This window comes from Conger conger, chromosome 1, assembly GCF_963514075.1.
Source record: "Conger conger chromosome 1, fConCon1.1, whole genome shotgun sequence".
Taxonomy (NCBI): Eukaryota; Metazoa; Chordata; class Actinopteri; order Anguilliformes; family Congridae; genus Conger; species Conger conger.
In genome coordinates, this window is record NC_083760.1 from 54,328,112 (window position 1) to 54,353,879 (window position 25,768).

At 43.1% G+C, this 25,768-nt stretch overlaps 1 protein-coding gene across 2 annotated transcripts; it reads left to right on the plus strand.

Annotated features, from left to right (window-relative positions):
* The first annotated feature begins 273 nt into the window (after positions 1-273).
* On the plus strand, positions 274-25,482 carry nacad (NAC alpha domain containing). Of its 2 annotated transcripts, none has more exons than XM_061257560.1 (9): positions 274-616; positions 11,692-16,806; positions 17,925-18,236; positions 21,589-21,677; positions 21,760-21,843; positions 22,290-22,436; positions 23,418-23,552; positions 24,895-25,017; positions 25,336-25,482. In XM_061257560.1, exons 1-9 carry the CDS (start codon positions 532-534, stop codon positions 25,348-25,350), a joined length of 6,105 nt encoding a protein of 2,034 aa, XP_061113544.1. In that variant the 5' UTR covers positions 274-531; the 3' UTR covers positions 25,351-25,482. The 2 variants fall into 2 exon arrangements, with proteins under 2 accessions (XP_061113544.1, XP_061113553.1); XM_061257569.1 differs by having other exon boundaries at positions 277-616; positions 17,925-18,224.
* Positions 25,483-25,768: the final 286 nt, after the last annotated feature.

Sequence of the window (25,768 nt, forward strand, 5' to 3'; positions counted from 1 at the left end):
TCATTTACCTGCTATTGTATTGGCTTACAACTCTCCCCCTCCCCTCTCTCCCCCTCCCCTCTCTCTCTCCCCCTCCTCTCTCACTCTCTCTTTCTCTCTCTCTCTTCCCCAGCTCTGCAGTGTCGGGCAGCCTCCTCCGACTGATAGCCGCAGGAGCGCGAGGAGGCAGGAGAGACGCGCTGACGACATCGCGGAGGCACCAATCACAGGGCGGGGGAGGTGGCCCCGGCGAGCACCGTGTAACGGGAGAGGATTCTGCGGCGCACTCTCAGACTCCCAGCGCAGACGGCTCTGCAGCACCACGGAGAGAGAAAAGCGCTCGCTGGCACGCGCACCCGGCCCTCGGAGCCCAGACGCGCACAGACACGCACTGCGCACGGAGACAGGAGCCCGTGAAGAACGCGAGAATCCACTCGTCCTCCTCCTCCTCTCTCTCTCTCCGCCACCTCGCTCCTCGCCGTCCTCTCTCCCGTCACCTTGACGCTCTTTTTGTCCTCGTCCTCCCCGGCTGCGTCGGACACGTAGGGAGCAATGCCAGGGGAAGCGGCCCACCGCAGCGTCCCCTCCCCGGCCTTGCCCGAGGCGGGGCAGGAGAACACGGGCATCCCGGGGCCAGGTAGGTGGGACGGGGCAGTGCCGGGGCGGGAGGCTAGGACGTAAGGTTAGCGGTGATGTAAAGGCACAAGGGTGTTGTTTAGTGAGAGAGGGGGGCTTGAGGCCTGGCGGGGGGCGGGGGCGGGGGGGTTGTGAGAGATGGGTGGTGGGGTGAGGCTTTGAGGTTTGTTGTGACCCAACCCCACCCATTGTTTTAACCCCCACCCCCCCACTCTCAAGGCTAATACGTGTGCCTGAAGTTACTCAGCCACCTCCCTCTGTGGAGCATGACGCAGCAGGGATGACAAGGCCCAACTTCGCAGAGGATTTTCACTCTTACAGGCAGGGAAGTCAGGCAGCTGCTTTGGGAAATGTAACCCTGCCCTGGTCTGCTACGGAGTTTTAGATGTGTGGAGGTCAGTGATGAGAGAGATTTGAGTTTTGGAGGAGCACCTTGAGACATGTTCTGTGCTCTCCCTGCGATGTTGGTCTGGAAGGGAGGGGCCTGATGGGAGTGTGGTCGATGCAGTAAACAAACTGGGAGTCTTTTGCAATGGTGGCATCAGATTACTCTGGGTATTGCTTTTGGTATGTCGAATTTGTGCTTCTTTATGATACATTCACTGTATTTTACTGTGATTTATCAGATGCTAAATAATGCCAGTACAGTAAGACACATAGCAATTCATTGACATTTCATTGGCTTTGTGGCAGGTACATTGCAGTACATATCACATGAGCAAAATAAGTAATAAAAACATAACAGAAACATATTATAGTCAATAGAGTAAATTAGCGTCAAGCTGAGAAAGTGATAAAACATAGCTGTATTCAAATCTTAAAGAATTACTCATGGGAAATACGCACATATGTCATGCTAATATGCTAACAATTTAATAACATCCTCTGGCTCTGCAGCTATGCCTCAGCACCATGTTTCATGTGTCATGCTAACCTACCATCTCAGTCAAGTTCATCATATTGCATAAAAACCACTTCTGCAACATCCAGGGCTCACTGGGCTGCCTCACGTTCCAACGTTTACAGGATTTAACACTGCGTAGCGCGCTTTACCATCCTGTCCAACTACGTTACATCATAAATTGAGTGGGGGGGGGGAAACAGGCATGTGATTTCATGTGCCCAGAGCTGCACTGGTAGTGGTGGCTGGAAGGGGTTAAAGACTGATTGTCTTTGGTGGTGTCTCCTGGCAAGGAGAAAGAGGGGGGGGGGAGGGAGAGGCAGAGGGAGGGGGCATCCCTGTAGGATAATCTTATAGTTCTGACAGCCACCTGGGGACCCCATGAGCTTTGTGTGAGACAGCAGACCCGTCAGTAATCAGACCCGGGGCGAGGAGGGGGGGGTGTGATGGCAAAAGCTGCCCTGACGCAGCACGAACAGGTCCTGGCCTACTCTGGAATCTGATGCAGGATACATTGTAAGGGACTCTCGGATCAGGGCTGTCCGCCGTACTTAAGCCATTTTTGACGGTGGCGATGCAAGAACCGACAAAGCTTGTGCAGTTGGGGTACGTGGAAGCGTAGAGGCACACCCTTAAAAATGCGTTGAGAAGCATGTTCAGAGTGTCATTGATGTTAGGTCATTTGGAGGTTAGAGGGAATCTGTGTGTTTTGTGTGTGTGTGTGTGTGTATGTGTGGGTGTTTGTGCCTCTGTGTGTGTGTTTGTGCGTGTGTGTGGGGGGGTGTACAGTTATATAATACTTGACATCATTCCTGATCATTGCTGACCTGTTTTATGTTCACTGGTAAGAAACCTGGCTATAACAGTTCCACTGTTATGACTGTATCTGTGGTTTAAATTTTTAGTGGTCTTCATCCCAGGTTCAGCTCTATATCTCCCGTTGTCTTAGCAGTCCTTCAAGCCAGATACAGGGTTTGCCACCACCTCAAACAAAATGCACACAGGGAAAACTAAAACGCATTTGAAAATGCTAACAAACATTAATTCTCCATCCGCTGTTCTGCGCATAACTGAGAGCCCACGGCCTAACACAGAAGTGTTATATAATGGAAGAAGTCTCAAGGCAGCGTGTTTCATGTTTCATTATGCTGCACAGTTTTTGTCCTTTCATGATGACCACGATGGTTCAAATGAATCAACCTGGTTGCAAGGTAGGGACTGGGTGAGGGAGGGTAAAATTCATGAAACATGACTCAGCAAACTGCTGTAAAGACAAAAAAAAGCCTTAACTCAGATACTGAAGCCAAGTGTACATCACAGGGCTGGTTTTTTAGGGGTTTTTTTTACACCCTGCGATGCTGCTTGTGAGGCTATGACATTTTTAGACCAGCTCAGCATGAGAGAGAGAAAGAGAAAGAGAAAAGAGGGGGGGTGGCTACATCAGAGAACCATCCCTCTTGCTTTCTACCAGGGTGAGCTAGCATCCAGGCTGGCAGTGTTTCAGCAGTGCCAAGCTGCTGTGTTGTGCATTGGAGGGCATGTCACCAGGAAGCTGGCTTATCATCACGCAGGATGAGCTCATTGCGAGATGCCCCAGTTCTGAGAGAGGACTGAAAGAAGCCCTGTTTGTCGCTCTCAGGACTAACTGTATTCTGAGGGTATTTCAAGCCTCAGTCTCTGTTTAACACATGCAGGGCTGTGATTTTTAGGGGCTTCTTATAATAATAATAGTAACGATAATAATATATTTTTCCTGTTCTTGTATGGAGGCGAGGCATTTTGAACCAACTGCAGTTGTGATAATGTCTTTCAGCTAAGGAAAGTATAGTTGCAGTAATCTACACTAGAGGAGATAGAAGCATGGATAACCTTTTTTTAAGTCATTAGATGATACAAAAGACTTGATCTAATCCTTAAGTGATAAAAGCAGGACTGCACAACCTTTGTGACATGAGCATCAAGGTTTAGTGTGAATCAAATATTACACCAACGGAACATGGAAAATGGAACTGCTCAAGAAGCAACACATCCTGGTGGTGGGGGTGATATACAGTATACAGTAGTTTGTGTATGTATGGCTGCCACAGGTGCTGGCTCACTTGTCTTCATTGATAATGATAGCTGCAGCAGAATGAATTTCATTCAGCTCATGTTCAATCAAATGCCTTCAAACTCATTGGACGGTGCTTCATTCCACAAGACAATGATCCCAAACATGCACTAGCACTGTCTTCTTAGGATGTTCCAAACAGCTTGTTTCATTAAGCCTATTGTTTGACCTGTCTCTGACAGTTTTTTTCTTATTTATCAGCCTCATAATGGCTTCCTTGACTTTCATTGGCTCTCTGGTCCTCGTGTTGAAGGCAATCAAAAGCCTAGAATCAAGACAGATACTGAAAGTTTTCTTATACCAGCACTAGGAAAGCAATTAAATACACCTGACTAATCATCAACAGCGGAGAAGCCAACTGTCCAATTACTTTTGGTCCCCTAAAATTGGGGGGCTATGTATAAAAAGGGATGCAATTCCAACATGGATCATCTCATATGGATGTAAATTAAAGGTGACAGTCTGTACTTTAACCTAGTTTGGTTCAAATCCAATCTGCTGGAGTACAGAGCCAAAAGAACAGAAATTGTACCACTGTCCAAATGCACATGGACTGCACTGTATGTATGAAAATTCACATTTAGTTCAAACAAACAAAGGGTTGTATGATGAGGCTCTATTTAAGGCAAAACTTCAGCATAAGGACTGTCAAGCAAACATTTCAACTTAAAATCTGGCATATAGCTGCAATATTACACATAACATAAAATAATGAATTAGTGTTTTATATCACTCTATACTGCCACAAGGATTCTGCATCCATTTCCTATCCTCATCCACTTCTGTCTTTCTTTTTCTGTCTTTCTTTCTCATATTCTCTCTTTGTTGTGTCTGCATCTGCTACTATATCTTTGAATCCCAACTCCCTAAGCAAGTGAAGGCTATGAAGGAAATGCTGGAGTTATTAGATTTGAGAATGTGTTGGAGGATGGGTCAGAGGAGTGGGGGTTGCTGTGATGGAAGTACTTAGCCCCAGGCTTGTATTTGTGTCTAATGTACAACGGAAGCACAAAATGATAAAGAGCTGATGGGAACTTCAGATCAATCACCAAATGCTGAAGGCTCCCATTCTCAATAACATGGAAGATTCAGCAGTCATTCATTTTTTTTAAAATATGCAGCATCCCAGAAAAGTGAACACATTCTTGTTTGTTTGTTTACGTGGCTGTCCGATCGGCCCAGTTTTCCATCCACAAGCAAATAAGTTGTGGATCAGCCTGCATTTGTGTGCAAAGTGATTAATGTTATCTGACCTCTGTTCATCATCTTTGATTGTATACAATGACTGTATTACTAAGTGCAAACTCTCTGAGCGATCAATCATTTATATTTCATAGTCAGTTCTTTCATTGGAAACCCAATTGTTCTCTCCACTTTCTGACATCATTAACGGCGAGATAAATAAATATTTTTCTCATTTAAAAAATATTTTTTATTTTTCTCCTCCATCTGCTATAACAAATATCTGGAGCCCACAAGAAAATAAAAGCTTTGCCACATCTGCTGTCTCCATTTTCCATTTTGCTGAACGTGCTTTGCACTTGCCCCTGGAACAAATACTGTCAGAACGAGTTTAGTGTTGGTGCAGTGAAGCAAAGAGGTCTGTACAAGGCTTCACTTTCTTTAAGATGTCTAATTAAGCATTAGACAATAATATAGAGGTTTACCCCCCCCCCCACTCCCCCACTCCCCCTTCACTAAGCCAACAGACCAGGCAATTGCTTCTTGGGTTCCTATTGCTCTCTTCCCTATCAGGGATGATTACATCTCACTTCCTTTGTTCATAGTAATTGGGTTGAAAGAGAAGGGAAAGGATCCTTTAAGTTGCCTCTTGGCAAGTGGACCAGCAAGCAGCATGTGTGTGCAGACCTGGGGAGGCTAAGATGTTAATTAAGATAACAAATGTTCTGTGGACTTTTGGGCTCCAACCTAGCAGCAGCGTGCTAAGGCACACTCAGAATAGTAAGGATTGTTTTCATATGGAAATTGTTTTGGTTAATATGCACAAATCATGCATAGGCCCTAAACCAAGTTTAGTATAGTGGAATTCTAATTGATTGGGATGTCACAAAATATGTTCTACTTAAATAGACTTTAAAAGGCTGATTTGAAGATGCACTGTAAATGGCATTACATCACGTTACACTATGTACATCCAGAACAACTTACAATGAAAAATAATAGAAGCACATCCACATGAGTCATGTGCTAGTCCTGGACAACAACATTCCCTGACCAGTGAGTGTAAGGACATCATCCTCAAAACTCTAAATTTACTTATGTAATTTCACTTTTTGCCAACCTAGAAACATAAAGCAGAAATCACTTGATCATACAGCTAATATCAAACCGTAAAGCATATTATAACAATCCAAACATAATCAAAGATGGCTTGATTTGGCTTGATCTTGCATTCGAAAATGCAGCCTTAAGATGCCTCATAATATCATGCTTCATGGGTCCACCGAACAACACTCTTAGTCCAACTGAGTCATCATCCAGGAGAGGGTGCCACGATTCAACAGTATTGCTTATATACCACTACTGATAGCACATTGATTAATGCAGCTGTGAAGATGCTCTTCTACTCAGCTGCTCAATAGGCTGATTAATAAACAGCACTGCTATGGAAACCAAATCCCACTGCTATGGAAACACACGCAGCTAATTTGAAAAACAATATAAATCACCCTCATTATGCATTTTATTTGTACTTTATATAGACAGGGGAAAGCAGAGATGGTAGAGATGGGATCACAGTACAGAAAGTGCCATGGCAGGTAATTGGATCTTCCCGGGAGGATTTGTATATGGGTTGAGAATTGACCATCCTATAGACTGCGCCACACAGTCTTTCCATAGTGCAAGTTTGAACAGATACATATAAAGTGACTTGCAAACACAAGTGCTAAAATCAGGAATGAAGGGGGGTGAAATATAGTGTCCAAGAGTGACAGCAAAGGCAAGAAGTGCAGACTCAATTGACAACTTGTCAATTACTTATGAACATTAAATTAAACAAAAAAATAATATCCTATTGAGTATGAAACCACCTAACACAAACAACTTGAATTGGATGGGAAATAAGAAAATAAGACCTCCAGCAGGATGTTGGTGAGTTAAAAATTGATGGGGCACAAAACTTTCCATGAAATTGATCATTGGTCTCAACCAGTTTTCATGCCAAAAATCTGACTAATCTTCACATTGTGAAGGGAGATTAATGATACATCTTGGTAGCAAACTGGGTAGTGGATAAAATGTAGTTTGCCATTACTGAACCAACGCTAAACTCGTTCTGACAGTATTCTGTTCTATGAGCAGCTTCAGCAAAATGGAAAATGGAAACGTGGCTTTTGACATTTGTTACACCAGATGAAGGGTAAAAAAAAATGTTATTGGTGAAAAATATTTAGTTAACCAAATGTAGTTTGCTATTACTCTGGCAATGTACCCTAATACTGTATGTTAACTCCTAAATCAATAGCCTAATGATTTGTTTCAAATGTTGTAAAAAAAACTATCATAAAATGTTTTAATTATCATAGCCTATTATTATTTTATTTAATATTCATTGTTACATATTTAGCCTTGCTAAGGGCAATCGTTTTGTGTGAATCTAGTATGCGTAAATGAAGGTAATTCCTGAGGAGTTTTACAGGAATATGGTTTTCTATATAAATGTTTTTGGGGGGAATGAAGGTAATTGTAAGACTCGGAGCACCAATTCAGGAAGTTTGAGGCTCAGTCAGCTAACTGCTGCACAGAGTAACCCATGTCCCTTACTGCCAGGACAAAATCAGCACAGATCTGGCCCAGATCTGGGGTTCTCAGACTCGATCCTGAGGGTCCACTGATTATTCTGGTTTTCATTCCAACCATAATCACATTTACAACCCCAGAATTTTAGAGAGAAGTTAATTGTCTGTGACTTTTCATGTCTGTTGAAGGATTTGTCTACTTACCTGTATCATGTATGAAATGTCGTGAAGAAAAATGTCCCATAAATCTGTCAATGCTGGGTCAGGTTGATGAAGGTAGCTAATCATAACTCTGCATAGACACATAATGATCTTGTCACAAATTGTGGATTGTATTATATTTGTGGAGAACACGAGTTAGCTTTGCAATGGGTTGGATGAAACTACCACATCATTACACCGGACATGTTCACCAGATCTTTTTTTTTTTTTTGCCAGCTAGCCAATCACTTGTTTAAACTTGTTAAACTGACATATTTGGAGTCTGTGGCAGTCACATGTCATCAGTTATTCTAAAAATACTTTGGTGACAAAGCATTACTTTCATGGTGCTAAAACACAGATTTGTTAATAACTCTTGATGAAGTTTTAAATCGTCCAGCCACTCACACATGAGAAGCAGGCTGCTATAATCAGTGAAAACAAACCCATTATTCTTGCGGAAATGCAGCTATTCACAATCCCCAGGTATCGATATACCCTGTGTTAGTCGTAAAATGTGGAGCAGCTTGCTGTGCTGACATGTTGCATATGTGCCGCTGCTGTGCTGCATGTGCATGCGGTCTGAAATGGGAGTACGGCAAGAATCAGTCAAATGGGATGAGGCAACGTTCAAAATCCAATCAGTAAATAAGTCTAACAGGGCTAGGTTGAGAATGAAAAGTCTCAAGCTTTCCATTTTCATTTTCAGAGACACTTGTCAATCAAACTGTGTAGGCGGGGGCTCAAAATGGTTGTTACTTCCACCTCTTCCTCTCTGATGTTACTTAACTAGCTTACATAGCTACATTCCAGTCCAGTGTAATGGCTGGCGGACCTGTGTTGTATGAGAGATTATGTTAAATTTGATTGTTAGCTAGCATTAGCGCCTATATTTAGTGGGTGGCGGTATTTATTATCCACTGTGATTTCAGTGCTGCGTATAGCCTGTGGCTAGCTGCTTTTAAAGGATCCACGGAATGTGTGTAGAAGCCTGTAACCTAAGTAAGCTATTGTAGCCCATAACCAATTGTAAGTTAACATTGACACACTTAGTTTGGACTTCGAACTGAAGCTGTGTTAGCAGTTAGCTACATATATTAGAAGTTCCCATTGACCCTCATTAGACAGTTTTGTTAGCAATGTCGAGTGGATCAATCAAGATGAAAAGAAACTGACATTGTCATTTTAAAATGATAATTATACATCATATAAAAAAATACAAAGCAATTCACCATTCATTAGACTAAGCTTTAAGGTCCCATGACCGTCCCAATCGCTCTCAGCCTTTCCATAGACCGTTTTTGCTCAGCACAAAAGCAATGTGATATTAGACTGAGCTAGAGATTGTGATGCAAATGGCCACAGTGAAAGTGGTAGTCTATTTCGCAGATAGGCTATAGCCTGCCAGGAATGGCACTGTTAGACTATTATACTACCATCTCTTGTAGACGGGTTGATGTACTGAATAGCTGGCTAGGCCTACATCAAAGCTAGCATTTTTTATTAGAATTTTTTATCGGCCATTATACATGGGAACTTGGTTTTAGTTAACGTAGTTATGAATAACCATACGGCCCATTTGCCTATGCAAACCCACACATGGCATCAATGACGACAGAAAGTCATGGCAGTCCTTCTGATGTTACAATCAGAACAAAAGATAATTTGTTTTGTGGGGGGTTTTACCTACAGACAGATATGTGGACCAGTTCTGTGATATATTCCTAAACTCTGAGTACTATCTGAGTAGCTAGCTGCTGAGCCATTAGCCAGGACACTCCAATGGACTCTTCTTGGTTGGGTTTGAACCGTCCCTGTCATTTGACTAACAGGTCTCTTGACTTTGAAAGCGAAAATGCAAAGGAGGGTGTGCATTATCAATTCAATTTTTGCCAGGTTTTTTGCATGAATATAATAATACGAAGAGAAAATCTAATTTAATTTGATTTATGTCACCCTTGTGCCACAAAACCATGAACATTAAATGATAAAGGGCCAGTTGAATTTTCATTTGATGTTTGTCATCGATAATGTGGTTACAATAAGAAACTGTTATTTAAAATGTGTTTTTTCATTTTAATTTAAATTATGACTGGGTTTTGCCATAAAGGATGAGAAAAACTGAATACGAAATGGACTTTGCATTTACATGTCAATATTGTCAAAGTACGTACATTAACTTGGAAATGAAAATGCAAAGTGGGCTTTAGAATTTTTATTTTAATTATCACATTATTTTTTCATAGATGGCCCTAGTCCTTGTCTTTGCTGTACATGTAGCAGTTGAAATTGTACTTCCCTCTCGGGTCTTTCAGCGCACTTATCCCTGGTTATGTGTATGCACTTTGCACTTTGTTGTACATCGCTCTGGATAAGAGCGTCTGCCAAATGCCATTAATGTAATGTAATGTAATTGCTGATTTGCATTTTCATTTTCATTTTGGCGTGGATATGCTTCCATAGAGGTGGGGTTATCAGTATGAATTTGAATACTGAGAGTGGCTCTGATTACCCACATTGTAATTTTGTGAATTGTGAAATATTCACAAAGGACAAAAAGGACAAAATGTTCAGCAGGATTATAACAAATGATGGGCTTACTCAGGTATGATGAAACATACTCATTCAGTACATAGTTGGTAAGGATTATGAATTTAAAGTGTATGTGTAATGTTAAGGATTTAATGGCCAGTAAAGAGAAGGCAGACATATATTTTTTTATTTGTTTTCATTTTGTTAAATTCCTTACACAGCTACTCAGGGCCAAAGCAAAGTGTGGGTAATAGCGCATTTCCACCGGTGGAACTTTACCCCGGAACTAAGGTATTTCGCCGGAAGTCGACGCATTTTCATACCACGTGCCTGGCAAATCTCATCGTTCCGGGGCCGTTATTCAGCCCTAAAAAAGCCCCTGCTCAGGAGGTAGAGCTTTCTGATGGCCAGGAACTAGCGTGGGTGTGGCTGGCAGTGCCGGTCATTTCTGATTGAGCGAGTTTACGTGCATTGTATTCCAGGCGGCATTTTTAAATGCCTGCTACAGAGCTTGTTTTGTTTGTTGTATCACAACACCTTAGTTCCTCAATTTACTGTACGAGCACATAATGCTTACGCCGGTCTGCCCGCTAGCAAGCGATTATGTAGCGATAGCTATTTAACGATAGCTAAAAGACCGGCGTTTTGCAACGATGTAGACGCACGTACAGGTCTAATGGTGTTTCTCAACACATTGTAGTGTGACTGTTGTTTTCGATTTGGACTGTGGCTTTACTTATGTGCAATGTGAAACCATAACAAGTGAATAAATGCAACATTTTTTCAATTCTGAGTCTGTCTCCTTTCGAAATCAGTATTTGCAACTCCTGCTTAACTGCGGAGGGTTTTCATTAGTTTCACACCCACACCCAGTGTAGCATAAGAACAACAGCTTGCTATTAGCTTAGCTCGCTAGCAGGCAGACCGGCGTAAGCGTTGTAAAACATGGAACGTTTTCACTTTTTTTCTTCAGACTGTGTAAACTCCCCGGGGTCTTTAGCCCCCCGGTGGAAATGCAGGCTGAAGGAACCTTTTGTTCATTGCGTACTTGTTCCTGGGAGTTAAATTCCCAGGAACTCCCGGTCGAAATTAAGCTTAATATATACTTGGACTTCCTGAGAGAAGAGCCTTGAAAAGTCCAGCCATGAGGAAGAAAATTTTGTTTTATCTAGCTGTCTATCTGTGCAGTATCTAGCTATTCTGTATCTATTCTGAATGTTTCTGATGGCAAAGAAAAATAATTTCAGGTTATGTTTTGTTTTTTTATGTATGAGGCTACAAGACATGCCTATGCAATACAATTATTATTGGAGTCTCTGTAGGTTAACTCATGTTGTACTGTATGCATTTTGTATACATATATTTACTTAACAGTTTTTGGCACAGCATGGTCATTCCAAGATTAAAAAAAATGTTTTAAGTAAAAATTATTTTAAAAGGAATTAATTGACTCATTAAACCTTTCAATTGACTGAATTTAAAATATTTATACTTTAGATTTGCAAAGTATAAAAGTGGTTTAAAGTGGTTGACTCATGCTCTCCCTCCTTTTTGTCTGTCTCATTTTATAGACATGACCAGACAAGCTTCCAGCTCTTCTGCCTCCACTCCAAGTGACTGTGCATCCACTCCCTCCCCCAGCACTCCATCAAAGCTCTCCCCAGAATGCACCGCTCTATTTGGGCCACGGCTACCCATGGCCAAACACTATGCTTCAGCAAGGCCCCAGCCAGAAGGAGCCAGCAGTGATGGGGGCTCAGACGGTCGGCTTGGAGGCTCAGGACGGCTCACTAACAAATTTGCTCGAGGGTCTTACAAACATGGGTCAATCAAGATGGAAAGGATCAAGGTGCTGACAGGGACAGAAGTGGAGAGTGACTACAAGGAGCCAGAGACTATGGACACAAGGGTGGTGATGGGTCAGGAGGCTCTTCTAAGGAACATGGAGACCCAGCGGGGGACACTTTTACAGAAGAAAACTGGGCAGGAAGCCCACAGTCTGGAAAGCAAAACTGTGCTCCCATCCACTGCCCTGGGGGAGGGTAAGATGGGATGTTCAGAGAAAGCAGAGCTGGACACCGGCCAAAAGAGTCCCTCTGTCATACACGATGAGTGCCTGACCACTAAAACGGAGCCAGAGAAAGACTCTGCGCAGCTCCTCACCCATCCTGTCCTGGAACCCAAAGCAATGTTGGATGTTGAACTGACTGAGAGCTGTAGCTCCATGGGAGGGGAAGGAGGGGAGGAACTATCTCAGGGTGAAGTGCCTTCCTTGTCTTTTTCAGAACCCTCCTGTATGGTTGATCCCCAACGAGTGGGGGTACCCTCAAGTCTGGACCCAGACCTCTACTACACTGCTCCCTCCACTCCCATTAAGATGGCCTATTGCTCACACCTTAAGCACCAGTGGTACCCCAGCTCAAGTCCAGGACCAGGCTCCCCAACTGATGAGTCCTCTGACCTTCCTGAAAGTGAAGGGATGTGCTCTCCTCCCACTTCCCCTTCAGGCTCTTACATCACTGCTGAGGGAGGCAGCTGGACCTCCTCCTACACATCCAGCACCTCCCCATCCTGTTCCCCAAACCTCATTGCTGAGGCAGAGTTGCAAGAGGCACCTGCTTGCTATGTTGAGTCCCTCTCAGAGATTGGGGATGAGCTTGGTGAGGACAGAGGCGGTGCTGAGAAAGACACCTGCATTTACAAGGCTGATGGGCCGGGGCTGTCAGAAAAAGATGTTACTTTTACAGAGGGCATGGATGCACCTAAGAGGGGAACCTGCCGGCCCCACTGGGTAACTGAAGAAACCTCTCCCCAGAGGAGTAGCAGTGGGAGGAGTACCTCATCCCAGGAAGGCGGAGTTGAGTCTGAGGGGTCCTTGGAGCCACTGGAGGAGCAGGATGCTGTCGAGCTGGGAGAATATGTGGATCCAGAACAAGATGTGGAGCTGGATTTGAATGCCTGCGTCTCAGAACATTTTGCTACCCTAGATGCCCCCCTCAGCCCAGAGGAGGTAATCTCCCCAGACCTAGTGACCTCTTACCCATTTGTTCATCGCCTGGCTGCAGCCGTTGACACGGGCAGCCTGACTCCAGCCACCTGCTCCTCTGAAGTATCAGACACAGACAACAACAGCCTCTATGGTGAGATGGCCTCTTCTGCCCTGCTTTTTCCATCCCGAGAGGATAGCCAGGGTGGAGACATGATGATACCAGCCTCTATGCTTCCTTTGCATGCTAGTCTTATCTTCCAAGCTGACTCCATGGAGATCACATTGTTCCCCACAGAGGATGAACCCAGTAATGATGTGGATGCCTATGCAGCTGGAGAGGAGGAAGGAGATGTGGATGAAGATGAAGATGAAGAGGAGGTGGAGGATGAAGAAGAGGAGGCAGAAGGAGTAGTGGAAGAGGAAGGCAAAGTTTTAGAGGACCTCAACGAGGAAGGCAAAGTTTTAGAGGACCTCAACGAGGAAGACACATCTGCATCCTTCTTAAACTCCCTTTCAGAGACCTCCATCAATGAGGGTGTAGATGAGTCTTTTGCCTTCCAGGATGACACAGAGGAATCAATTGATTCTGCCTCTTACAATGGTGAGGAAGACGAGAGGCTATACAGCACAGAGAGGCATGCTGAACTGGCTCAGCAGTTCCCAGGGCCAGATGACCCAGCGGAATCTACAATTCCCCAGCAGCAGGATTCCTTCAACTCAGGAAGTGGGAGTGAAAGTGAGATGGAGATCTCCTCTGAGTCATCTGATGTAAATCATGGACCTAACAAGAGCTCAACAACTGGCTGTGCCAGCTCAACTGACGTGAGTCCACCTACACATCCAGCGGCACATAAGAGAAAGGTTAAAACATCTCTTGTTGCAGAAGAAGTCCAAATGCCTCAGCAAGCTGAACTGGAGGATACAGAGGCTAAAGCTAGCATGGCAAAGGAAACAGCTGATGCACATTTCATACCACCTTCACAGGCAGGTGCCTTGCAGCTGACAATACAAGCCAGTGAAAATGATCATCCTTTTATTGGTGAGCTGATCAAAAGCTCTGAAGACAAGGTAGGCAAGCTCTCCACTTGCCTGAGTGGAGCAGCCATAGCAACAGGGGGTGAGTATCCAGACCTTGTTGCAGAACTTGCAGATCAGAAAAATGGCAACAGTGTGGACTATGCAGACCCATCACTGAACCTGGATGAGACAGCCACCAATGATCTAAATAAAGGTGTACCACTACTTTCTCACCCCAAAGATGACTGCTGCAACCCCAGCAACATACCCATCTCCACAAGCCATGAGGCTTCGTCTGATGTGCTGGACAACCTGGCCGTCACCATCAAAGATGTCACAACCTTGGGATCACCTCTGAACCAGGATAACCTGGCTGAGGATCAGCCCTGCACAGATGACATAAACTTGTGCCCACTCAACCCACCTTGTTCTGCCTACAGTGTGCTGGCTGTTTCACCAAAGAAAGAAAACTCTGATACCAATGCCTCAGGTGCTGAACCTTCATCCAGAGGTTGGGAATCAGGAGTGCCTCTGGCCTCGGGAGAATGTCATGGCTATGATGCAGAGAGCTTACTGTTGTGTGAGATAGCTGGTCCATTGGGCACTGAGGCCACTGCTATTTGCCCCAACATTGGCTCAGGAGGTGATACCTTAACAGACCAGGATGATAACATAAGCTGTGACAATTTACGGCTAGAATCATCAGAAACAGAGGGAGGTATGCTTAAGTCAAATCTATCAAACTGGAAATCCATAGAGGAGATTTCAGAGGCAGGCGGAGGGGAGGACGGAAGCTTGCACTTTCCTGAGGATGAAGACAACAACCTTCGAGATCAAGAAGATGATCCAACCAGACAGATTGAGGAAGCAGAAGCAATATGTGAGGAAGCACATATTGATCCAGAAAGCTCTAGTCTACTGTTAAGTTCCACAGCGCCACCAAAATGTCTCCAATTCAACATCCTTTCTGAAGATGATAACAAGGATACCAAAAACCGATCTCAACTTATGGAACAGGATTGTGCAAACATCCCTGAAGAATCTGTATCAAATGTATCTATAGTGGAGGAGCTACATCATGATGTAGCTGCTGTGAGCTCTGAAGGGTTGCATACGGAAGGGGCCACTCAAGAAATTACAAAACCACAGCCTGTATCCCCTGCAGGTATAAAAACTGACAACAGTGGGCTACCAGGTATTAAGACCCAAATGCAAAAAACACACAATTCAAACAGTACCGCTGATGCTAAAGAGAAAAGGTCTCCAACTGTAGACAAATCCCTCAGTAAGAATGGCATTGGAGAAGAGAGTAAAGCTAGTGCCATTGAACCCAAGGATACAATTTCATTACTGGGGGGATCTTTTGGCACATTTAACCCTAGAAAAAATTCCAACATCTCCAGGCCAGAAAGACCTCTAGTAAATAGTCCTTCACCAAGAAAGGACTCAGTGGTGAAATGCAAGGACCATGAGGTTGTATTAGAGGCAGCAGTGTTGACAAGTATAGAGTCACACACTGGTGTTAAGACTGAGAACCAAACTGAGAACAGCAAAGGCACATTAGCACTTGAGACATGTCCTAATGAACCAAAGACTATAGTTACCGTTAAGGGACAAGAGTGTACAAAGACAAAGGGGAATTCTCATATGTCAAGGGAAGGTAATACAGGTGACAATGAGCTAAGAATCCCTCTAAAGGAGACAGTTATGGAAAGCTTGACATTGGCAGAGAACGATCACAAACAAGAGCATGTTATGGAGGAGGAATCAACTCTACACAAGACAGATGGGGAAGGAAAAGGGAAAGATGGCAAGCTGATTTGTCAGAGTGAGCAAGACACCTCTGAGGATTCTGTTGACAAAAAAACAAAGCAACCTGGTGCATTTGCAAGTCACCTTCCCATCACTGCAAATGAGAACCTGATAAAAAAGGATTTTGTCTCTGAAAACTCCAAGGAAAATGCCTCATCCAGCAAGAGCATCTGCGAGGTGATAGCACTTGAGAAAAGCCACATATCTGTGAATGAGGTGGTCTCAGAGGATCAACACCTTGTAGCAACTCAGAGGCGGGAAGGTGTAAGGACGAGTCCTTCTGTTGCATCAGAGGAAAGTGTGGGTCAAACGAATCACAACCTTATCAACACTGCAAGTCCGGTTGTGTCAGATCAAAGTGCAAACAAGCTAAACCAAGATAAACCTGCCATCCAAACTCAAAGTCCCTCTGCTGCCTGTGAGGTTGAGGACAAGCAGACTGTGTTAGTAAAGGAAGAGGTGCTTGATAGCAGCACTTTACAGAGAGGGCACCTAGCAGGCAGCACAAGAGACATCAATGCCAACCATGTTGACAGCAATCTGATGTCCACTGCAGAGCAACACCAGTCTGTCCCCCTGGGAGTCTCCAAGAGTAAAGCCAGTGAAGAGCTTTCCCTCCCCATCCAGGAGTCCCTGGCTGAGGTCATCAATCCTGAACAGTCCCCTCCTGAGCTACACACTAAATCAGACCCTATGCACCGCTGCACTGATACCCCTACACCCCTCAATTCCCACAGCCTTTCACAGCCCCTCCAGGAGACTGTACCTATGCCCGACCAGCCACCCTCAGCGCCAGTCCAGGATTCGCAGCACCCAGCAGACAGGCAGCCTTCATCATTGAAGCAGCATTCGCAGGAGAAGCTGAGAGGTGTGGTTCCTATACCTGTACTGTAAATTGTATTATTATTATTATTATTGTTGTTCTTCTTGTTGTTGTTACTATTATTATTGTTGGTTTTCACCAGTGTGAAGGTAATATTTCTTCTTAGTTGCTTTTATTTTCACGACACCATGGTTTAGGGCAACTTCCAAGGCATGAAATGATTACAGTATTTATTTGAACTAATATATTAGTATCTTACTTTTTTCAACTAACATACACTCAGTGAGCGCTTTATTATACTTATTTTTTAGACTTATGTCTTATGTTGCTGTAGCCTATCGACTTAAAGGTTTGACAAAGGTTCAGAGATGCTCTTCTGCATACCTCTGTTGTAATGTGTGGTTATTTGCATTACTGTCACTTTTGGTCTGATAAACAGCTGAACCTCTTGACCACGTTTGCATACTTTTATGTATTTAGTTTCTGTCATATGATTGGCTGATTAAATATTTGCATTAACAAGCTGGTGTACAGGTCTACCTAAACTCAGTGAGCAATTTATTCGGTAGCCCTGTACACCAGCTTGTTACTGCAAATATTTAATCAGCCAATATTTTTAGCTTGTTATCACAATTTGTGCTTTCCAAGTATATTACAAGCTATTGATATTATTTATATGCTGACAAGTGACAAGTTTGCTCAGTTTAACAAACTACTCTGACAAACTGAGCTACCAAGAAATACAGCTTGCATGCGCACTTGGTCTCGATAGCCCATCCTGATAGCTCAGTTTGCCAGAACACCTGGATAGAATGGAAATGTTGTGTGGAAGGTTCCAGGACATCTTTTATTTCTCCCAGAAGCTTAATTAGTAGTATGGCTGGGTGTTTGTTGCAGGAGTCACAGGTGATTTTTCTCTTTTTTGCCAGTCTTTTGTCTTTCCCCTTTTCTTTTCATGAATGTTTGAGGATAGGATAACTAATCAAAACAAACAGACAACTTTGTTTTTATTATTTTAGCAATGCAATTTTAGCATGCTCATGTTCTGTTAAGGGCAAAAGGCATGTTCTTTCAGCGTTGGACCAAAGCGATTAAAAGCAGCATATAAATGCATTTACTCATTCTGCACTAGCGACAAACACTTGTTGATGTTTTCCTTGTAGGTGGCACAGAAGAGGAGGCTGAGACCAGTAGCACAGAATCACCACGCGGACCACAGCCTCGGTCCAGCGAAGTTTCAGGGCACAAGGGTTGCCGTCAAAGGGGGTCCTTGCACACCGAATCCAGCTCCTCTAGTGAGAGAGAGCTCCCATCTTCCCCAGACCAGGTTTTCAGCCCCACTCCCCATACCTCTGTCTGTGTGGAGCCACATCCACCAGAGAGACAGGAGCCCCTCAGTCAATGCCCCATCTCCTACAGTCACAACACAACAGCCGAGGTTGATTTATCCTTCAAAAACAAGGGTATGCGTATATGTGAGTGTGTATCTTGATGTGCGTGTACATATGTGTATGCTTGTTGACTTGAGTGTACATTTGCATTGGTCTGAGTGTATGCCTGTTTGTGAGTGAGTGCATGCACGTGTACGTGTGCATGTGTATATATGTGTGTACGCGCATATGCACATTGGTTAATGTGGACCAAAATTTGATAGTGAGAAGCAAAAAGCACAAAAAGTAATACATTCACCTCTGCATATACAGTGGGATCCAGAATTATTGGCACCCTTGATAAATATGCACGAACATACTAATATAGACAAATAATACTGTTATTGACATAAACTTTATTGTCAAACATGTGTATTGTGCTTTATTAATGTTCTTAATGATTCAAAGGAATCAATGTCCAAAAACACATTTTTTTAACGCAGTTGGAGGGATTTTTAGCCATTCCTCCATGCAGAACTTTTCAAAATCATTGATTTTCGTGGGTTTGAGCTTATGTTTACCCCCTCTTCAGTTCAGTTTTTTGATGGGATTTAAATTGCCATTGCAAAGCATGGATGTTGTTTTCACTTCACCATTTCTGTGTGGATTTTGATCCAAGTCTCAGCTTCCTAGCATGGACAACCAGATTTTCTACCAAAATGTCCTGATGCTGTTGAACTCATTTTAAATAGTGCCCACTAGCTGCAAAACATCTCCAAAACATCAATGACCTACCTCCATACACTCACCGAGCACTTTATTAGGAACATTTTTGTTCTCATCAACCATCAGAACGGGGAAGAAATGTGATGTAAGTGACTTTGACCGTGGAAAGATTGTTAGTGACAAACAGGGTAGTTTGAACATCTCAGAAACTGCTGATCTCCTGATTTTCACACACACTAGTCTCTAGCGTATGGTGCAAAATAACCAAAAGAAAATCCAACAAGCAGCAGTCTGCAGACAGAAATGCTTTGTTAATGAGAGATGTCAGAGGAGAACGGCTGGACTGACGGGAAGGTGACAGTAATGCAAGAAAACCACACATTACAACAGTGGTATGCAGAAGAGCATCTCTGAACACACAACACATCATAACTCTAAGTGGATAGGCTACAGCAGTAGAAGTCTAAAAAATAAGTATAATAAATACCTAATAAAGTGCTCACTGAGTGCTCCTCCTTGTATGCATTCATCTTTTGCTGTCAAACATGTTGATGGTTTGTATGGTCAAAATATTCAATTTTGGTCTCATCTGCAGTCTCATTTGCACTCTCTTCTGGTCATAATTCAAATGACGTTGGCAAACTCCAGATGCTTGGTTTTATGTGTTGTGCTCATTAAGTGCTTCCAAAGAGTTTGCTGGTATGGCGGTGCCATACATTCTGAGACTTGGTGAGCCCAAGATACAACCAATCTCTGCAATTCTTAAAGGTAATACTGTGCAGTGGGACCCAGCTATCATGACTAGCCATGATGCGTACAAAACTGAATTTCACTTTATAATGCAGCAGCTTATTAATCTTACTGGTTAGCCACCAAGACTAATCTCTTGAAAAGCCAGCTCACCACTGTAGGACTCAATCGTCCCCGCCCCTTCTCCTTCTATTGGATCATATAACATATGAGTTCAGTGTATTGGAAACATGCTTTACAGATACAGCACTGAAATAAAAAAGGCCACATCCAGAAGAGGCCCAAGGAGTTTTTAGAATAACAAATAAAAGTAGACAAGCAAGGTATTGGGCAGAAGTGAATACAGAAACACGTTGCCAGTGTATCATAGCAATGGCTGCGCATGTTTGTTTTATAATATTTATTATAGAATAGTATGCCTTTAAAATGTGATCATGGGGTCTTTATGGCCTCCTTCGCCATCTGCCTCACCCTCCGTGGGGGCCAACATGCACTTCTGTCCTCTTCCTGGAAGGTTTGTACCCATTCCATATGTTAAAAAAAAAAAAAGTATTATTGCCCTGACAGTGTTTAGTAGTATGCTTAATCGTTTATGTATTTTTTGTTCCCATACCAGACTTGTGATGGACAATTATCTTTTCTGAATAGCCCTTCGGCTTTTCCCATGCTGATGGATGACAAATGGATTTTGCATGTTTGTTAGCTCATTCATATACTTACGTATAAGTGATTTTCAAAAAAGTTTTTTCTAAAAACTTTATAGATTATTATTAATATAATAATTATTATATTATTAATATTAATAATAATCTATATGTTATGTTGAAACATAATGGGAAACAATATACTTTTTATTAATACTCCAATGCATTTACTTTCATGTTTCAATGTTTTTTATGAAGTAATCTTCTTTCTTTCTGAAAACTATAGGTGTCAAAATTATTGCCACAATGAATTTGAAAAGTACCAGGAAATTTGGGCAGAAATCTGAATGTCTCTGCTAGGAAGCTGAGACTTGGTCATAGTTAGATTGTTCAGCAGGACAATGACTTCAAAGATATATAAAAAAACAACATCCATGTTGCAATGGCCATCTCATTCTCCAGACTTAAATTTCATGAAAAACCTATGGTCTGAATGGAGTGGGGGTCCATAAACACAAAATGAAGGATATAAATAATTCTGAAAGGATCTTTATGGAGGAATGGTCAAAAATGCCTCCTAATGTTCCCTTACCTTATTAGAAATTATTGGAAAAGACTCGTGGCTGTCATTTTTGCCAGGTATTAAGCCAAATTATTAAACCATGGGTGCCAATCATTTTTGGGGCAAATATTGAGAAATCTAAGACTTTGGTTGATTCTGTTGAATCATTAAAAAAGCACACTATGCATGTTGGAAAATAAAGCTTATGCCAATACTTGTTATTTTTCAGTTTACAGTATTCTTTATGCATATTTATCAAGGGTGCCAATAAGTATAGGGCCCACTGTATTATCATGCGATACGATTTGTGGTTTGTGCTGGAGTATATTTGGTGGCTCAAAAATTCAAAGAGAAAAATTTATCATGCAGCTCAGACAGATATTTTGTCACAGAGGGAAAGCTGACCTTTAAAGCAATATTAGCTATTTCTTTTGAAGGTCTTTGCCTTCAAGCTGTTCTTGTTAAGGGGATATTGTTTTGAATATATCTGTGTGATTGCATGTGGTGAGTGTGTTATTTTGCGTCTGTATGTGGCTGTATGTGTGTGCTGGCTGTTGTGTGTGTGTGTGTGTGTGTGTGTGTGTGTGTGTGTGTGTGTGTGTGTGTGTGTGTGTGTGTGTGTGTGTGTGTGTGTGTGTGTGTGTGTGTGTGTGTGTGTGTGTGTGTGTGTGTGTGTGTGTGTGTGTGAAAAACAGCTGTAGAGTATTCTTTCTTCTCTTATTATCTCTTTGAACATGGTTGATGCATTGTCTGTATTATATATTATTTTCCACAGTGGGTTCCTGCAATGAGTCAGACAGTGACGGCTCTGTACCTGAGCTGGAGGAACCAGAGAGTCCACTGCTGAGAGCCACAGACACACAGGTGAGTGGGTCTCTCTCCCGCTCTCTCTCTTTCTCTCTCTCTCACACACACTCTCACTGGCTCTTTTGTGCTTCTCCTCCAGTCTCAGCTGTCTCACTCAGCGCCCCCTGGTGATGAGTCCATGAACAAGGCAAAGCAGAGCCGCAGTGAAAAGAAAGCACGGAAGGTGAGACCCAGCTAGCCAAACCCACAGAGATCCAGCAGACTGGGGTAATCCAGCATCCACAGTTATGGATTCAACAATAAAACACTAAGTCAAATCTGAGATTATCCTTCTGATAATTATTAAGAGTATGAAGCTAATCTCAATACCCTCTGCCTCAGGCCAGTCTAATAAGCACCTCTGTAACACAATGCAGCTGTCTCCCTACTTAATTTATTTAGCACATTTTTTAAACAAAATGCAGACCTGACAGCCTGTATGTATTCTGTTTACGATATGCATTTTGAGGTCATATCACAGAAGTATGATATTATCACTTTATATACACACTTTATATATAATCTTAGGAAAAACAAAATCCCTTCTGTATAATTGTGTTAACTATATCTAAAATCCCATTCATAAATGAAAAATGATAAATCATAACAACATGTGGGTTTTTGCACCAGGCTATGTCCAAGCTAGGGCTGAGGCAGATCCAGGGAGTTACACGCATCACCATCCGCAAGTCCAAAAACATCCTGTTCGTCATCACCCGACCTGACGTCTTCAAGAGCCCAGCCTCTGACATCTACATTGTGTTTGGAGAAGCCAAGGTGAGACAGACCTCCACCAACAGCAAACTACCCTATCAACACTGTTAAGCAAACTGGGCCTCTGCCCCAGTGTTTGGTATTATGTAATAATAATAATAATAATAGTAATATATAAAATGTATTATGCGCTTTTCATCGAGTGAACAATGCCAAAGCGCTAAATAAAAAGATAATATCAACGATAAAAAGGATTTAACAAAATGAAAAAGGATAAAAAAAAACTGACCTAGCGTAGATCAGAAGATTTGAATAGGAGTTCTATCATAAAACCCAATGAAGATAAAACTAACAGAATAAACCAACTGAATCATATCTAAAACTAGAAGAAACTGAACAAAAACTATTAAAATTCACATAGAGGAGTGGCAGCCAGAATGCACCAGTGTGCAGCAATGTTCACTTTGACCACTAGGAGGAACTCCCAGATAGGGACAGCACTGTCTTTGCTATAAAAATCTTGTTGAGCATCAAAATGAGAAAGAGTAAAATCAAAATGTTGCAAACCTCATTATCTATTCACCAGCTTTCATGGGTGAACCACATTGCATAAGAAACAGGCACTGCCGATCTGAAAGGCCAGATATAATACAAATAACAGCAACTTGTCTGACAGGAGATGGTAACATTAAGTATGTGATAGCACTGTGTGACAATAGGACTGGGGTTCCCAAACATTTTTCTGAAATGACCCCAAATGAATGCTCACAACACCCCACCCACACACATCTTGTGCCTAACACCACCCTTTAGCCACAATATACTGGAAATATACAATAACCTTTCCTGCCTCATTGCTTTATTATAGTTGGGTTGTTGTAATGTTGTATGTGAATGTAGTGGCCTACATACATATATTTGATCTTTTTGAAGATTTTCAGGTGACCCCGTCCTGAAATTAAGCGACAACCCACAGTTTCGAAACCCTTGCAATAGTAAATGGCAAAATTGTAAAGAAATTCTCCCCCTTCCTCTCTTCCCCAGATTGAAGACCTCTCCCAGCAGGTGCACAAGGCTGCTGCTGAGAAATTTAAGGTTCCTCTGGAGCCCTCACCCCTCATCCCAGAGAGCACCCCCAGCCTGAGCATCAAGGAGGAGAGCGAGGAGGAAGAGGAGGAGGTATGTCTTCCCTCTTTCATTAAATGGAGCCAGCCACTGAAGCACATGCAGCCAGCCACTGAAGCTCATGCAGCTAGCCCCTGAAGCACATGCAGCTAGTCACTGAAGCACATGCAGCTAGTCGCTGAAGCACATGCAGCAAGCCACTGAAGCACATGCAGCTAGCCCCTGAAGCACATGCAGCTAGTCACTGAAGCACATGCAGCTAGTCGCTGAAGCACATGCAGCCAGCCACTGAAGCTCATGCAGCTAGCCACTGAAGGACATGCAGCTAGTCACTGAAGCACATGCAGCTAGTCACTGAAGCACATGCAGCTAGTCACTGAAGCACATGCAGCCAGCCACTGAAGCACATGCAGCTAGCCCCTGAAACACATGCAGCTAGCCCCTGAAGCACATGCAGCTAGCCACTGATTATTTTCACTCTGTTCACTATGCTCCCCTTAACCCTCATATTCATTTATGGCTTTTTTGTTTGCTGTTTGCATGTTTGCAATCCAACAGTTTTGAATTGACACAAACTTACAAAATATTTTGGCACCTTTTTTGTGTCGCTCTTCTTAACTTTTTATCCATATACCTGTGAGAATGTGTGAGAAACATCACATTTTAGAGCCTGAGGTAAGTGGAAGTTTGACACCTGTGTGGGAAAGTGCCACCAGAATTATCCACAAAGAAATCTGAGCTATAAAAAGATAAAATAAAGCATTATGCTGAGTTCATGTTTACTGTTTAATCCCACCAAATGAAAAAAAATCTAAAATCATACAGTATCAAGATTAAAAAGAGGTTAACTAGCTTTAAGAGACTGTTTTTAAACATTGAATGGGGTCAAATAGGCCCCAAACATAATATGAAGGTTAAACCACTTACCCTCTGAACTCTTTGGGATTCCTGAATGAATGGGGCCATCCAGATAATGATGAGTTGGATCAGATGTTCGTGTTTCATAATTGTTCTTGGCTGTAGTACATGGGTGCACAACTCTGGTCCTGGAGGGCCGATCTGCGTGCAGGTTTTCATTCCACCCAATCATGTTTCAGTTTTCTGACAATTCTGTAAACTATGCTGGTTCACTCTTATACTTGAGCATAGTCTTCAGGATACAAATGCAGTCTGCAGCTGTAGCTGGTGCTCATACAATGTCAGATCAAGATATGATTGAACTAATGAAGTCATTACGAGCAGAAGGTTCCACAAAATCCTGAAACGGATTGGCCCTTGTTGTGCACCTCTGCTGTAGTAGAACCCTGTGGTTACTTTTTGCTGTTGTGTGTCCACCTCCTCGTAAACACCCTCCCTCTGACCCCAATCCCTCTTGCTCTGTGTGTCTCTGGATCAGGTGGATGAGGCTGGCCTGGAGCTCAGGGATATTGAGCTGGTCATGGCGCAGGCCAATGTGTCCAGAGGGAAGGCTGTCCGCGCGCTGCGGCACAACAAGAACGACATCGTCAATGCTATCATGGTGAGGAAGGGAGGACTGGTCTTAACCATGTGGTCACCATTTGTTTACAATGCACAACGTGATGGGTTTGTTCTGGTGACATTTACACTTTTGCCTCGGCCTACATGAACCTCCTGCGCATTGGTAATCGCTCACAAATAATTAATTACGTGATACCCCATGGTTTCTCGTTATGGCTGACTTGCATGGGCACATGCATAGGGATTAGGAGAAGGGCGGTGGTGGGAATGGCTTCCGATTCCACCTGCGATAGATGCGAAAGGTAGGTGTCTCTGCTTGTCTCTAACGGCTTTCTGTTCTTCCTGTCTCCTCCTGCAGGAGCTGACCATGTGAGAGGAGAGAGGCCCCTCTGCCTTTTCTCCCCCCACCCGCCCTCACCACCCATACACACTATAGACTCCACTGTATTGCTGCTATGTTGCATCCCCCTGTACCTGCTAAATAAAACTGTCTGCTATAACCATACCCCGTGTCTTGGATGCATTTGTTCACACTTCTGCACTCCTTACCATCGTCAGGACGACGCTAGTCAATGGGGACCCTGGAACAGGCTTACAGCAGTCCAAACTCCACTTGTACAGTGCAGTCCATAAGTTTTTGGACAGTGACATATTTGTTGTTGCTTTCGCTCTGTACTCCAGCAAACAAACAGTGGAAATGAAACAATCACAATGTGATTAATTTGAGGTGAGCCAGTTCCAGTGGCAGCCATACATGCCCAAGCCATAACACTAACTCCACCATGTTTGGC